The following is a 17,270-nucleotide window of genomic DNA, read 5'->3' as shown; positions in this document are numbered from 1 at the left end:
TTGGGGTCACAGGGGCGTCCAGCTCCCCCTGCCCCTTCCCCCACTGCTCCGATCCCAATAGTAATATTCCAATATTGAAAGAATATCACTTTGAAGAGCACCAAGTTATTAGCCTTCCCAGGGGGCTCACAAGTCTCAGTTTGGCTCTGTCCATAAGAAAGGAAAGGATCTTCCCCGCCCCTCTCCTCCTCTTTTATCTGCCTCCTGACATGGTTCCAAGGACAGAGAATAAAGCAGGACCACTTGAAATGCACCACCTAGAAACAGGAGGACTGGCAGCTTCAGCTGAGATGATGGTTCAGGTCCAAAGGCTGGCTTTGCCTCGCACGAACCTCAGCTCCCCGCTCTCCGCCCCCATGACAGGGCCAGGGAAATTGGAGGGGCAGGGAGTGGGACCAGATCAGCCCACTCAAAAAAGAGCCATAGGAACCAATAAACATATGAGAAAGTTCAATCTCCTGGCACTGGAAGAAAGATGAAACAAGGTACCATTTTAAAGCCCGTCAAGAATTTTGAAATCATACGGTAGTAAGTACTAGGAAAAGGTCAAGCTCCAGTCACTACTGGTGTTCTGTGTAAAACATCAGTGACCAAGGAAGAGAGGCTAATGGCACCTCTGCTCACTCCATCCTGCCATCCTGTCTCAAGAGCGCCCTTCCTCCTCGTCCGGGAGGGACTAATTGCTCCCTGACTTGGCTCTGCGCGGTGACAGCGTGGCTGTGCACAGAGGTGGTCAGTGCGATGACTTAATCTAATAGCCAGCAGTGGCCCCGCAGCAGCCCAGCCCTCCTTCAGCATCAGACCAGACCCTGCCTTCAGGGGGAGACACCCCCCACCGCTGTATAAGAAGCAGGGAATTACCTCTCACGAACATCTTTCTGTCCTAGCCTATAAGCGAAGTTGGGAGCATAATTTACTATGACTCAGCCACTTAACTTTTGACTTAAGGCAACAATGTTTAATTAACTACAGAAATCAAAGCATTTCTCTAACCAGGTCCTGCTGACCAACACAGAGCTCTCTATATAACAATTTAAACCAAAATATACCATCTGAACCACAGTCATTATTTGCATTTCTCTTTTTAAGGCAAGATCTTCATAAAGCAATATTCCTTATAAGAAAGTCCACATACACAGGCTAACCTCTGCATTACCTTCTTTCACCCCAAACCTCAAAGAGAAATCATTACAAACAGAAATTTGCAGGATATCTGTATCCCAAGTGTCTGTTAGGCTTCATCTCAGAGCCCTAAACACAGAGGAGGAATGGGGTTCTGTTGACATTATTTAAAAGACAGTATTCAGGGTTGCTAGTGAGAACCACTTCCCCTTCCAGCACTCAGCAAGATGGTACCTGATTGTTAACTAGAGACGCCAACTGGTCACAGGACAAGACAGGACGTTAAATTCCACGTCCCAGCCAGCACCCTCGTGAGAAGCTTCAGAGAAGCTTCAGAACCCACCTGTTGGTCTCCTCTCCTCCCACGGGCGCTGCGCTGCGGGTTTTGTCTGTGTGTTCACTGGGAAGATGGTCACCAGCGGCAGAGACCTGCGCAGGGGAAGACGATTTTCCTACGAAATATATGAAAAACCATTAATAAACTCCCTCTCTAGGCTGAGGAATTCCAACTCCTTTCAAATGTGCTTTATTTTCCAAGCTTCCCGTTAACTTTTTTACCCTCTGACTCTCATACCTCTTGCTGAGCGGCCGTGCCTGTCTCTTCACAGCCTTCTCTGACCTCCACGCGGCCCAGCACTCTGCCGAGCTGACCGTCACTCACCTGAAGCCCCTCAGCCCTAAATAGTCAGAACGGACTCCCCGCAAATGATCCTTAAAGGCGCAGGACACAGGGACGGGAAGGAAGCTGGGGACTAGAGGTTACAGAGAACCAGCAGATGGGTAGGGGCTTTTTAAGAGCAAACTGCATTTCAGTTCCAACTCTACTGGCTGTGGGACTTCATGCAAAATACTTTTTAAAACGGTAAAACCATTTACCTCATAATGAGATGTTGCTGAGAGCAATTTGGTAGGCACTGTAAAAAGTCAAACGGTGTCTGGCATACAGCGCGTCCTTAAGGAAGGTTGATTCCTTGCCTTGCCTCGATAATTAGCAAAACATGGCATCCCTGAAAATTGCACGACCCAGAACAAGGCCCATGTGGACACCGAGGTGGGTGGGAGAGGGCTGTGAGGCAGAGAGGAGAAATTTCAAGGCATTCGTGGCACAGAGTCTCCTGGAAGGGTGACTTTCTGATCCCTGGGACCTCAGATACAATCCTGGAAACAGAGGCTCAGGGAACTTTTTTAACTCAAGAACTTCCATGTTGCCTCTTTTTTCCTCCTCTCAGTGTTTATTTCTTCTAAACATTTCATCTCTGTACGTTGCATCTCCTCTAACTTGTTTATTGACTTTCCTGGCTTCTTCCTTTGGTCGGATCCTCTGTGATTTCCCGACTGTATTGCAGAGGAAGTGTATGTTGGTTTCTTCTTGTGTTTATACGTTTATCTCATTTTTGAATGCTTCCCTTGCTTTGGGGTCTCCAGGCACACGAGCAAAACAAACTGTGAGAAGAAGAGTGTGGCTGTGATCCTTCCTGGAGGAAACGGCAGGCGGAGAGGACCAGAAGCTACCAGTCAGGTGGAGCATCACCCAGCACCCCTGTGGGGCCTGGGCACACAGGGAACCAGCAGGCCCGCCCTCGGGGAGTTTCCCTGTCTCCAGGCCGGCGTTGCCAAAGTCACAGCCCTGGCACTGATGACCCTGAATCATTCACTACAAAAGTTACTAACTCCTCAATACTCTTTCCTTCCAGGCCAGGAGCAGTTCCGAGAGCTAATTTAAGAGCAATTTATTTATTTACTGAGTACTTACTGTGTGTGTTTAGTAAGAGCATTATTGTATTTTTATGACAATCCATCACATTAGTTTTCCCCTTATCCCAGTGGTTAAAAAAAAAAAAAAGCATCCCTTTAAATGATTTATTCTAGTAAAGATTTGTGAATTTAAGGAAAAGCACCATGTTAAGACATGTATTTCTGGGTGGCTCAGTGGTAGAGAATCTGCTTGCCAAGCAGGAGATGCAGTTTTGATCCCTGGGTCGGGAGGACCCCCTGGAGAAGGGAATGGCAACCCACTCCAGTATTCTCGCCTGGGAAATCCCATGGACAGAGGAGCCTGGCGGTCCACAGTTCATGGGGCCGCAAAGATTTGGACACGACTGAGTGACGAAACAGCAGCAGCAGCATGCTGAGACATTCAGCCGTGAAAGGGCCTACGGGAGCCACAGAGATCTGGGGGGGACCGTAAGGCGCCGTGTGCGTCCTCCTGGCTCTGGCTGCCCGGGGAGCCATGCCTCTGCAGGCAAGGAGTACCTTTGGGCCTCGGTAACAGAACACAGGCAGGTTCCACTGCGAAGGACCCATCTCCTCCTGGATGATGTGAAGGCTGCATATTTCCATCACTTGCATGCATTAAATCCAAATCTTTTCACTCAAGCCCTGGCTTAAGAACCAGGGAAAACCAGATGCCCTCTTGTGAAGCCCCCAAAATGATGTTTTCATACCAAACCAGCACTTTCCCTAACAGATCAGGGGCCCCTCTAATCAAGTGTAAAAATAGTTTATATAGAGCAAACTCACTGCTCTCATGAGTGGAACAAAAACTAGAAGCACACATTTAAGGTAAAATGAATTCCCTTGCCGGGCACGGAGGAGCACTGCCTCTGACTCTGCCCCTCCAGCTCCCTTCTGCCTGCCTAGGACCCCGTCCTCCTCCTGTCTGCTGGGCTCCTGCCTGTGCTCCCCGGTGGGTGAGCTTCCCAAAAGCGGGGTCTGATTCAGTGCCCGTGCACCATCCTGCTGCCATCAGCTGCCCTCGTCCCGGCCTCCAGTACATGGCAGAGTGCGGACGTGAATGAGCCCAGCAGCAGAAACTACAACATCCTGGCCCAAGGGCAATCTAAGCTTTGACTTGATTCATTTAATGTAAATAAACAGTCAGTCCTGTGCACCCCGGAGGGGTGGCGCGTGTGTGTTTATGTTTATCCCCCCTGCTCTGCAAGCCCCTGGTGTGAATAAGAGGCTGGCGCCTACCTCATGATGTCACTGATGGCACACTAGCCCCTCCGTGTCCAGGTCCTCTGTTGAGACCCGGAGAGGAAGTGGGGGGTGGGGGACGTTGTGCTCCTTTAGGATAACAGTTCTGAGATCATCTACACTTTGCTAATGGGATTAGGATGAAGATTATTATCAGAAAACTAATAAAGGCTATTGCATGAAATACCTTAAGCTCAGTGACTGGTACCCCGAGTGAATCAGTTTGGGAATGAAACTGTCTCTTCAGGTTCCTGATGGTCACAGAGCCCCGCTCTCCTCCGCCTTGTGTCACGTGCTGGGTGGTGCCCACGGCAGCAGGGCAAAGGTGAAGGGTGTGTGGCAGGAACGTCTGCGTCAGTCAGACCTACGAGCTCTGGGGATCAGTATGGGGTGAAGCCAGAGTGAGCAGGCGGGCCCCTCAGCGGCCTGAAAATGAACCGACCTACCAAAGTGAAACTCTTCTGCACTTGGAAAAAAAATAGATTTTAAAGTTTACATGGTGATTGGGAAGGATAGTTACTACTTGAATACACTTAGTTTTGGCTGGAATTTTCTTAAAAATTGTTGAGCTGGAAATAACTTGGCACTGCGGAATACAATGGTAAGCCCCTTGGGGCAGAGGCCACACCCTCAGTTTGTGCCATTTCCTGGTCTCTACCTGCCTCCCCCAGCACTGATCCCGGGGTGTGACTACTTCAGGAAAACCTGGGTAGCAAATATCAGTTTAGGAAACCTAAATCGATGTATTCAGGTTTTGTAAATAAAAAAATCCTAAATTTGTGTTTTCAAAAGGATTCACAAAAGTCTACTTCAAATAGTAGATGTCCTCGAAGCACTTAGAATGTTGTTGTTGTTTTTACAAATGTTTGTATGTTCCAGGTACATCATGGTAACTTAGGAGGTAAGTAGGTAGTGTGGAGAAGACGATGGCAACGCACTCCAGTACTCTCGCCTGGAAAATCCCATGGACAGAGGAACCTGGTGGGCGTCAGTTCATGGGGTCACAAAGAGTCGGACACGACTGAGAGACTTCCCTTTCACTTTTCACTTTCAAGCATTGGAGAAGGAAATGGCAACCCACTCCAGTGTTCTTGCCTGGAGAATCCCAGGAACAGGGGGGCCTGGTGGGCTGCCGTCTATGGGGTCGCACAGGGTCGGACACGACTGAAGCGACTTCGCAGCAGCAGCAGTGAGCTTTGTGCTCTAAGGGCAGGCATTTTTGTTATAAAGTACTTTTAAATTACCATAAAGTGCATCAAGCATACCTACCTTTCAGTGAATTTTCACGTATGGATACACCCATGGAAAGACCGCTAGATCAAGATACAGAGAATTTTTTGATTCCTAAAAAGTTTCAGGACTTCCCTGCCTAGTCAGTATCCTTCCCCCACAAGGAAAGCACTGAGCTGCCTTCCATCAACAAATTAGTTCTTTTCTCAAAGACTGAACACAGTCTCAGGTTATTTTTAGCACTATTATTTCTCACCCTTGTATTAGAATTCAGTCAGTTGAGAGTCAATCAACTGACATTTATTGAACATCTCCTCTGTGCCAGGCATTGTTCTGGACACTAGGGGGATAAGAGAAGTTAGGGATTATCTACTTCAACCCATCATTTCTCCAGGGGAAAACTGAGGCACAGAAAAGGTTCGATGAGTTGTCCATGGTCATTCTGCCACAAAAGAGCAAAGTCGGATGCTTTTGCTATTCTTCCTCTTCAAACAGCAGCATTTGATACACGCATGTGGACTTGATTAGACAATTTATTCCTCAGGAAGCTATCTGTACCATTCTCCTCTGTTGTCTGTAGTGGTGGCAAATGTATCCATACATCTAACACTTCTTTTAAGAGGCAGAGCCTAATTCTCCTCCTCTGTGTATGGGTTGGACTTCGTGACTCGTTTTTAAGGAAGTGAAAAAAGGTGGAGGAGACGGTGCATGCTTTTGGAGACCAGGTTATAAAAGGTACTGCAGCTCCCTCTTTCTCTGGATTTCTGGTTCTGCTGGAAGCTTGGTAGCATGTGTGAGGATATAACTCAGCCCCTGGAGAGGCCCACGGAGCAGGGAACTGAGGCCTTCAGCCAAGAGCCTTGTGAGTGAGTCATCTTGGAAGTGGGTGCTCCAACTCCAGTCAAGCCTTCAGAGGACTGCTGTTCAGTTGCTCAGTCATGTCTGACTCTTTGCGACCCCACGAACTGCAGCACACCAGACTTCCCCGTCCTTCACCATCTCCTGGAGCTTGCTCAGATTCATGTCCGTTGAGTCAGTGATGCCATCCAACCATCTCATCCTTTGTCATCCCCTTCTCCTCCTGCCTTCAATCTTTCCCAGCATCAGAGTAGCTTTTTGCATCAGGTGGCCAAAATATTGGAGCTTCATTGGAGCATCATTCCTTCAAATGAATATCCTAAAGGGTTGATAGCCTTTAGGATGGACTGGTTTGATCTCCTTGCAGTCCAAGGGACTCTCAAGAGTCTTCTCCAGCACCACAGTTCAAAAGCATCAATTTTTCAGCACTCAGCCTTCTATATGATCCAGCTCTCACATCCATACATGACTATTGAAGAAACAGAGCTCTGACTATATGGACCTTTGTCAGCAAAGTGACATCTCTGCTTTTTAATATGCTTTCTAGATTTGTCCTAGTTTTTCTTCCAAGGAGCAAGCATCTTTTAATTTCATGGCTATAGTCACCGTCTGCAGTGATTTTGGAGCCCAAGAGAATAAAGTCTGTCATTTTTTTCACTTTTCCCCCATCTACTTGCCATAAAGTGATGGGATTGGATGCCATGATCTTAGTTTTCTGAATGCTGAGTTTTAAGCCAGCTTTTTCACTCTCCTCTTTCACCATTATCAAGAGGCTCTTTAGTTCCTCTTTGCTTTCTGCCACCAGGGTGGTGTCATCTGCATATCTGAGGTTGTTGATATTCCTCCTGGAAATCTTGATTCCAGCTTGTGATTCATCCAGCCTGGCATTTTGCATGATGTATTCTGAATAGAAGTTAAATAAGCAGGGGGACAATAGACAGTCTTGACGTACTCCTTTCCCAATTTTGAACTAGTCTGTTGTTCCATACCTGGTTCTAACTGTTGCTTCTTGACCTGAATACACGTTTCTCCGGAGGCAGGTAAGGTGGTCTGGTATTCCCATCTTCAAGAATTTTCCACAGATTGTTGTAATCCACTCAGAGGAATGTTGCTCTGGACAATTGGTTAAATACGATTCCATGAGAGACCCTGAGCCAGAACCACCCAGGTAAACCACTCCTAAACTTCTGACTCTCATATAATGTTGGACATAACAAATCTTCATTGTTTTAAGCTGTTAAATTTGGGGATAATTTATTATACAGCAATAGAAAACTAATACACTCCCTTATTATCACTTTATATTTACTCCCATCCTCTCTTGACCTTCCTCCAATTTTATAGGATAAAATAGGATATTGTGTGTCTTTGGAGGCAATGATGGACACATTTTTTTCCAGCTCTGATATTTTTTGTTATATTTATTTAATAGATTTTTTCAGTTAAAATTCACATGACACAAAACAGACCAACATAGCTTTGAAATTGTGGTTAAAAACTATACAATGTAAAATTTATCATTTGAATCATTTAAAGTACAATTCAGAGGCATTAAGTGCATTCATGATGTTGTACAACCATCACTACTATCCAATTGCAAAACCTTTTCATCTCCCAAATGAAAACCCCATACTCACGGCTGACACATTTTCAAAGATAAATTTAATTTTTTGTCCCCTACATCTGGAATAATCAGGTAGTAAAAAGGAAATTAAATAAACAAAACCATAGGTAAACCAAGTCAGAAAGAAACACTGTTCATACTTCTAGTGACAGCCTGTGAATCTGTTTACATTCCTGTACAGAATAAGAAAACCCAATGACGTTCTATTATGGATAACATAAGATCTCAAGTAAAAGTTTTACCAAAAAAATCAGTCCTTAAAATTCCTTTTGAGCCCATCGAGTGCAGAACATCCACACGGTACACAGCAATCAAGGACCCAGGATTGGGAACAGCTGCTGGGAGGACAGCAGGAGGAGAGAACAGGTGTCATGTGGTGATGGCCTCCAATCTTACAGTATTAACAGTACCTCCACCCCCGGGGTTAGAAGGGTCCACAGGCTTGGGAGTGAGAGTCAGAAGCACTTTGGCCAGCTGCATGCCGGCCCAGGCATGGGGGACAGGCTGGTAACAGGTGTCATTAGCTCTAGCACCATTTCTTTCCATTCATCGTATTTTAACACAAACTAGTTGTCACCAGAGGATATTGCTGCTGAACTGAAGGATGGCTGTGCCACGACCTATATCGTATTTGGTGGTTTTAGTTTCCAGTGTCCTTTGCAGAGGAGAACTGAGGATTATTGGCAGGAGAGTCCCTTCAGCAGGCATATTTCTTGCCCTTCTCCCTCTGGAAGACATCACAACTTCACCATGGTGTCCTAGACTGCCCAGATATGTGCTCCTATCCCAGTAGGGCAGCTTGAGAACAGAAAAGTGACGGTTGGAAGATATTTATATTCAGCCCAGTACTCAGCTCATTGAACTAGCATCTTCCCTCGTATGAGACTTTCTCATTTATTCATTTGTTCATTCACTCACTTATTTTTTAAAAAGGTGTACTGAGTGCCTTCCATGCAGCAGGCATTGATCCAGGCATTGGAGATAAGCATTGAATGAAACAGTGGAGTTAACGCAAAAAAAAAAGGGAATGTAGATTTTGGCCACATTTTCCTGAGTTTGACACTCTTTGAAGCTCATCTGGACTTGCTCATGTTAGTAGGATGTTGGTGGGGCTGAAAAAGAGCTGGAAGATCAAACTGTGTATGCTCTTCCCCCAACCTCAATAAAGGCAGTAAGGCTAAGAAAATAAGAGAAACATGGATATGCCTTCTTCTGTGTTATCGAGGTCCAGTATCCCACATGCTGGCCATTTCCATTTTCAAACTGCCTACTACTTGCATCATCTCAGGACAATATTATCCTTTCCCAAGGTTTCTCCTCACTTTTAGCGAAGAACAGTGCAACTAAATATATTTTGACACTTAGCCACAATCATGAGAATAAACTCCATGCAACTAGGAAAAAACATCTCCAAGCAGATGACAGAGACCCAGGTACTGCCATGAACATGCCCACAGAGCTAGACTCGCCGTTCTCTCTAGGTAGCCCTCCAGCTTCAGGGTCAGAAGGAAGGCAGGCCTCAGCAGTGTATCAGAGACCAGTGGTGCTCATAGTGGAGAAGCAAAGCAGCCTTCCCAGGTGCAGGATGCCTGAATCAGAGGAAAGGCAGAAAAAGAACCCCAAAGGGCGTGGGGGTAGCTGGCAGTCCAGACAAGATGAGCAACGGTTGGGAAAAACCGGGGGATAAAAACACATTCCTTAACCGTAAAGCCCAAAACTAAGAAGCAGGCATATTGCCAAACTCATGTTAATAATGAAACAAGACTTATGCTCTGTGACAGGATGAGTGATGAGGTGAGTGATGAGATGCGTGAGCGAGGGGTGAACCAAGGCGGGTGATTCACAGGGGATGCCTCAACAGGATCTCTTACAGGCAGGAGAACCCGTGGCCAACAGAACCATTAACGACTGTCTAACCCTTTCATTTGTTACAAGAAACGTGAGTCACTCCAATAAAACCCGGCTATTGCAGAGGGAAATCTAACATTTGACTTGTGAGGCAAAAAGAACCAGCTGCTCCAGCCTCCAAGACTCAGTAACTTCCTCTTTTAAGTCAAGTTCCCAGCAATCCTGCAGCTCAGGAAAGGGAGGGTGAACCCAGTCACCCTCTCCTCTGGACACATACCCCAGCCAACAGCATCAGTGTTCAGATTTTATCAGCACCTCAATTGCACCAGGGGTTGAAATTAGACAACTCAATGTGGTTTAGGAGCAAGAGCAGGGCCAGGGGAACCCAGGCTGGGAGAACAAACAAGACAAGAATCACACAAGTAAAGGCCTGGAGTCCAACTTGCAGAGAGGCTTTCAAGCTGCTCTCCAGGCTGCCTAAAATCCTACATCCAAGGGCCCCAGGCCCCAGTGGCCTTGGGATCGCAACGGGGGTCTTGTGCCGGGAAGTAGACAGGCACTGAGTGTTTCTGGTAGAACTGCAGACGGGAAAGGAGTTTCTTGACGATGTGGGGATATTCTCTTGACAGGTCATGCCTTTCTTCGGGGTCCCGGTCAATGTCAAAGAGCCAGAGGGTCTTGGCTGGTGGGTCCGATGAGGGTATCACAGAAATATTATACTGAGATGGTGGGGGAAACCAGTGACCACAGCCTGGCAAAGAAACACAACAGTTCATTGGAGGAGAAGCATTGTGGGTAGGCTCTATCTTCAAAGAAGGAGTTTAGGGGATAAGGTTGAGCTGGGTTGTGGGTATGGCCACATTAAAAACAATGTGGCCCTTGATGCTATGCCTAGATTTGTCCCAGACTCTGACTTCTGGCACTTTAACTAAACATGTCTCACTGCTTCACAGTGGGGCTGGGGCTTCCAGGAAAGAGCATGCATGTGTATGCATGTGTGTGCATGTTGTGTATTTGTGTGCATGTGTGTGTGTATGCGCAAGTGTGTGTGTGTATCTGTGCATGTATATGTGTGTTCATGTGTGCGCACGTGCAAGTGTGTATGTGTAAGCATGTGTGTATATGTGTGTGTGCATGCATATGTGTGTACATGTGCATGTGTGCATGCGCATGTATATCTCTCTGTGTGTGCATGTGCGTCTGTGTACATGTGTGTACATGTCTGTGTGCACATCTGTGCATGTGTGCATGCATACGTGTGTACGCATGTGTATATCTGTGCATCTGTGCATGTGTGTGTGCATGCGTGTGTGTGTATGTCTATGTGCATGTTGTGTGTGTGCATGTGTGTGTGTACACAAGTGTGTGCACGTGCATCTGTGTGTATATCTGTGCATGTGTGCATGCATATGTGTGTACATGTGTGTGTATGCATGTGTATATCTCTGATTGTGTGCATGCGTATGTGTGTGCATGTGTGTATCTGTGCATGTGCATGTGTGTACATGTGTGTATATCTGTGCACGTGTGCATGCATATGTGTGTACATGTGTGTGTAGATCTGTGCATGTGTGCATGCGCATGTGTGTACATGTGTGTATATCTGTGCGTGTGTGCATGCATATGTGTGCACGTGTGTGTATCTGTGTGCACATGTTGTGTGTGCATTTGTGTGCACAAGTGTGTGTGTGTATCTGTGCATGAGTATGTGTGTGCATGTGTGTACATGTGTGTATATCTGTGCATGTGTGCACATGTGTGTGTACATGTGCATGTCTCTGCATGTGTGCATGCGTATGTGTGTGCATGTGTGTGTATATCTGTGTGTGTACATGCATATGTGTGCGCATGTGTGTATATCTGTGTGTGTGCATGTGTGTGCATAGGTGTGTCTATCTGTGTGTGTACATCATATATGTGTGCATGTATCTGTGCGTGTGTGCATGCATGTGTGTGCATGTGTGTGTGCACGCGAGTGTGCGTATATCTGTGCATGTGTGCATGCGTCTGTGTGTGCATGTGTGTGTGCGTGCATGCGTATGTGTGTGCATGTGTGTGCGCATGCGAGTATGTGTGTATATCTGTGCATGTGTGCATGAGTGTGTGTATGTGCATGCATGTGTGTGTGCATGTGTGTGTGTGTATATCTGTGTGTGTGTACATGTGTGTGTAGCGGGGTTATTTTCAGTCATCACAGAGAACTTGGGGGCGGTGCTTGGGGTGGGTACTATTGTCATTTAGCAGTCATGGGCCAGGGATGCTAAAATGTCTTAGAACTTACAGGACAGTCACAAACAATGAGGGACTGTCTTGCTGCAACCATCAAAAAGGACCTCATTATAAACACTGCTTAATTGCATCACAGTCTTAACCACATACCATAAAACTATTTAAAAGATGTCACCTCAAGGATGTGCTCAGGGGAAGCAATCCCTCCCCCCCACTATACCCCTGGTTGAAGATGTCACTTTCAGAGACTGTCTTTGCTAGCTAGACGTATTGTGCTTGCTGGCCACACACATCTGAAACCCTTCTTTTCCATGAGGCCCTAGAGCTGTGTTTCTCCCTCTCACCATCCCCCCACCTCTACATGCATGTGTGCTGGATCGCTTCAGTTGTGTCTGACTCTTTGTGACCCCATGGACTGTAGCCTGCTAGGCTTCTCTGTCCGTGGGATTCTCCAGGCAAGAATCCTGGAGTGGGTTTCCACGCCCTCCTCCAAGGGATCTTCCCCACCCAGGGATTGAATACATGTCTCTTACATCTTCTGCATTGGCAGGTGGGTTCTTAACCACAAGTGCCACCTGTGAAGCCTCCTCCTGCCCCAGCACCACCTCAACAGTTAGTTCCTAATTTTTAAAAATGTAGGATGAGATTATACCCCTCCCTCTCATTCAGCAGTCCAGAGATGGTGTTCTGTGAAAGGCAGTTATTCTTTGGAAAATCCACCCAGCTGTTCTGGTGGGAGATGCTAGGCCTTCTACCTGGGTAGCCTGTGAGCAGTTTCCAGTTCTGGTGTCTAATGGCAGCGTGGATAGATGTGTTGAAGGCTGAATATTCCAGACGGGAAGAATCATCCTTGGCTGGAGCCATGCTGTTCCCAGGACCTGAGGAGAGGGTTTGGGAGAATTAGATCACTGTTATTGGAATGTGTCATTATAAATCAATGTTTTATATCCCTCCTGCAGAACAGTAGCTTTTATTCAACACTGAAGCATAAATGTGTATCCTGCCACAGGAATGAATCTTCTATTAAATATAAACAGAGAGCTCAAGTTACATGAAACATCAGCCATAAACCACCACATATATAAAGGAAATCCCAAAGAGATTAGAACACTAATTCAACCTTAAAACCACTGTGTTCTGCCCATGTACAGATGGCCATCTGCAGACCTGTGTACTGTGACAGCAAGCAGGGTTGTTTTTTTGGTACCTTTTGATTTTGCTATTGCATGATTGAGTTAAATAAATCTGTGTACACTTGTATACCTATGTAGATAATATGATACATTATAAAATGTACATCTTAATGGAGCCTGTCTCAAGTTATTCAAGCATGCCATGATAAATCGTACATTCATTTTTTTAACCACACTTATGAAATCTAAACGTAAGTGAGCAATGCTCAGTTAACTATTCAGATAAGATCATTCTAGTATATATATATTATTGGTTGATGTCATGTGGTCATGCGTGTTCAGTCACGTCAGACTCCTTGTGACTCCATGGACTGGAGCCCATAAGGTTCCTCTGTCCGTGGGATTCTCCAGGCAAGAATACTGGAATGGGTTGCCTTTACCTTCGCCAGGGGATCTTCCCAACCCAGGGATTGAACCAGCGTCTCCTGTGTCTCCTGCATTGGCAGATGGATTCTTCATCACTGCGCCACCTATACTGTACCCCACTGATATCATGGATTATATTAATTTATACTCTTGAGGTTTTATATTAATTGATCATCAGGTTGTGGTGGGGGAGGGGGACACTTGATAGTACCTGCTCCCTCTTTCCCTCTTGAGTTTGGGACCAGTTGAGGGGTAAGAGGCCAGACGGATGGAGCTAAACACATGGCCTTTGTTACTGATAAAGCTGGTTGAAAAGAACGTAGCTTCAGATCTGTGGCAGGGAGGCCGTGCTAATGACTGACCCTTGTGTATTGACATATATCCCAGGGACAGGCTGGCTCCAAAATTAGACAGACAAAAGGGTCCAAATTGAGCATGCTCAGTTCCTTCTTTTAGATAACTTCCTCCTGCTCCTGCTTGTGGGGAGAAGCAAATAAGGTGCAGAGAGAGACCTGAGTTCTACTCCGGTTGAAGACCCTGGTGAATCCCCAAAGGTAAGGTATGGAGGTCTGCCCCCTTACCTGTGCATGTTTATACATCTCACCTTAGCACTTCACTGTGTAATTATTACTCTGCTTTAAATCCACATTTATCTGTTACTTTTCAAATATGGTCACAGCAATTATCTGCGGTGCACCTCCAAAGTCTGCTAGACTCCCCATCCGATGCCTGAGAGCCGCAGTGGGTGACGTGTCTGTAAAGATGCCCTCGCCACCACCTGCCCAGCATCACCTTTGTGTGATCCAGGACTGGAGCGTGCCCTCCACCCCGCCTGAGCGGGACTTCTGTGCTGCACGCGGTTTAATGCGGGAGCACTGTCACTGGGGAACAGGCAGAGTGTCCCATCCGTTTGTCAGAACTGTGGCAACGACACTGGAGAGGCGTGCTGCAGACCGAGCCAATAAACGTCGCTGGTTTCAGACCTTCGGCCCTAACAGTCAGCACCAACAAATCATCAACATCAAAGAGGAGCTCTTCGGACTTCTTGCTTCTCTGTCTGCTCGTCGCTATGCTGGCTCCAATACAAACGGGTGCTTCTAGAGATCGAGGTGTGTGAAGATGTCTACTTGACTGTAAATTCCATGGACAGAGGAGCCTGGCGGGTACAGTCCAGGGGTCGCAATGAGTCAGACACAACTGAACACACACAGACACACACACACACACACACCATAGGAAGTACATTCTTAATATACAGACTGGTAGAACTGTGAGCCCTCATAATCTACTGCTCACAAGTTTGTATATAAAAACCACATTTTGATAGCAAAGAATGCTAAATAAAATGAGGACGCTTTGTGAACATAAACAAAGGAAAGAAATTTAGCTATTTCAGCTATACTTATATACATTCACTTTTAAAACAAACAGGAACATAAAATACCTAAACAATAAATAAGTCTAAGACTAAATTATGAATAAATAAGTCTACAACTAAATGACAAAAGATACTGTTATCTCAACTTAAGTTTTATTCATTGGGAGAAATTTTTTAAAAAAGCAAACTACAAAGAATAATATAATGAACACCCTGTGAGCTGTCACTCAGAATGAATAAATATTAGCATTTTGTCATATCTGCTTTCTTCTCTCAATTAGAGAAGTAGTACAATGAAGATGAAGTGACAGATCCCTTTTCTCCATCTTTAATCCCAGTCTCTTCACCCATTACCCCAGTGGCTGCTGCTATCAGGACTTCAGTACATCTTTTAGCCATTTAAAGATACAGTAACAGATACACGTGTCAAGGAATAATGCATGGTAGTTCTATACTTTAGAAATGTACATGTATGTGTTCTGCTATATCTATTTTGCAGCTTGACTTTTTTATCCACTACTGTGTTTTTTAGAGCCCAGAGATTATGTATATATGTATATGTATGTTTATTCCTTTTAATTATTTCCTATTTCACTGCATAAAACAGCACATTTTGTTTATACATTCCCCTTTAAGAGGAATTTAGGTTATTTTATTTATTTATTTATTTTTGCTATTAGCGTTGACCCTTCACAATATGGGTTTGAAATGCATGGGTCCACTTATACCCAGATTTTTTTTTCAAGAGTAAATACTACAATATTTTGCTTGAAACCATATCTAGCATGTTATGTCCCTCTGGCAGTGTTTGAGGATATCAATTTGTCCATATTATTTGTCAACTGCCTGTCTTTTGTTACAGCCTATTGGGTATGACGTTTTATCTCATTATGGTCTGGATTTGCATCTCCCTGATGACTAATAAAGTTGAGCATCTTTTCATGTGTTTGTTGGCCCCTTGTATATCCTCTTTTTTGGGGAAAAGTATATTCAGATCCTTTCATTATTTAGTTGTAAGAGTTCTTTATATATTCCAGATACAAGTCCCTCCTCAGGAGCAAATATTTTCTCCCATTCTATGGATTGTCTTTTTCACTTTCTTGACGGTGTTTTTTGAGGCACAAAAGGCTTAAATTCTAATGAATCCCAGTTTATCTAATTTCTACTGTACTGCTTATGCTTTGGTGTCATATCCAGGAAATCATTGCTTCATCCAAGGTCACGAAGATTTACATCTATATTCTCTTTTAGGAGTTTATAGTTCAGTACTTCTGTTTAGATCTTTGATTCACTTTGAATTATATTTATATGTGGTGAGAGGTAGGGGTTCAGTTCCATTCTTTTGCATGTGGAAATCCGTTGTGTCTGCACCACTTGTTCAAGAGACTATTATTTCCCGAATTAATGCTTTTGACATTCTTGTTGAAAATCAATTGACTGTAAATGTAAGAGTTTATTTCCAGACTCTCAATTCTATTCCACTTATCTATATGTCTACAATCTTAAGTCAGTATCTTGATTATTGTAATTATTTATAGTAAGTTTTGAAATCAGGAAGTATGAGTAGTTCAACGTTTTTGTTTTTTTCTCCAAGATTGATTTGGTTATTCTGAGTCCCTTGAATTCTTTTTTTTTTTTTTAATGAATTTGAGGATCAGTTAAACCAATAATCTGCCAAGAATCAGCTGGGATTTTGTTAGGAAGTGTATTAAACTCATAAATCAATTTGGGGATTATTGCCATCTTAATATATCATCTTCTAATCCATGAACATAGGAAATCTTTTCACTTATTTAGGTCTTCTTTAAGTGCTTTACAGTTTTCAGAATATAGCTTTTGTACTTCTTTTCTTAAATTTACTCCTAAGTATTTCATTCTTTTCAGTGCTATTGCAAATTAACTATTTTCTTAATTTCATGTTTGATTTGTTCATTGTTACTGTATGGAACTACAACTGATTGGTGTACACTTCTCTTCTATTGTGCAACCTTGTAGAACTTGTTTATTAGTTCTAATAGTTTTTTAGTTGACTCCTTGGGATTTCTTAAATACAATCTCATGTTATTTACAAATATGCATAGTGTTACTTCTCCCATGTCAATTTGAATACCTTATTTCTATTTTTTACCCAACTGCCCTGTTAGAATCTCAATATAATGCTGAAACAAATGGTGAAAGCCAACATCCTTGCCTTATTCCTGATCTTAGGGTAAAATATTCAATCCTTCACCATTCAGTAGGATGCTAGCTATAAGTTTGTTTTTTTTTGTAGATGCTCTATCAAATTGAGTAACGTCTCCTTTTATTCACAGTCTGAGTGTTTCTATCCAGAAAAAGTATGACATTTGCCAAAAGTTCTTTTCTGCATCTGAGATTACTAAACATTTTTTGTCCTCTAGTCTATTTATATGCTATATTACATTAATTTATTTTAGCTGTTAAACGA

The 17,270-nt window shown here is 44.3% G+C and overlaps 1 protein-coding gene across 1 annotated transcript in view; it reads right to left on the bottom strand.

The window, feature by feature from the left end:
- Positions 1–7,592: 7,592 nt before the first annotated feature.
- ARSB (arylsulfatase B) overlaps positions 7,593–17,270 on the bottom strand; it is a 158,955-nt gene continuing 149,277 nt past the window's right edge. Inside the window, exons 7-8 of the mRNA XM_061158101.1 lie at positions 12,643–12,765; positions 7,593–10,409 (exon numbers count right to left, since the gene is read on the bottom strand). Of these exons, the coding sequence (XP_061014084.1) occupies positions 10,144–10,409; positions 12,643–12,765 (389 nt within the window). The 3' untranslated portion in view covers positions 7,593–10,143. The remainder of the gene's footprint in view (positions 10,410–12,642; positions 12,766–17,270) is intronic.

The sequence above is a fragment of the Dama dama genome, chromosome 12, assembly GCF_033118175.1.
Source record: "Dama dama isolate Ldn47 chromosome 12, ASM3311817v1, whole genome shotgun sequence".
NCBI lineage: Eukaryota > Metazoa > Chordata > Mammalia > Artiodactyla > Cervidae > Dama > Dama dama.
Note: the sequence above shows the minus strand (reverse complement) of the source record. Positions and strands in the feature narration are given on the sequence as shown.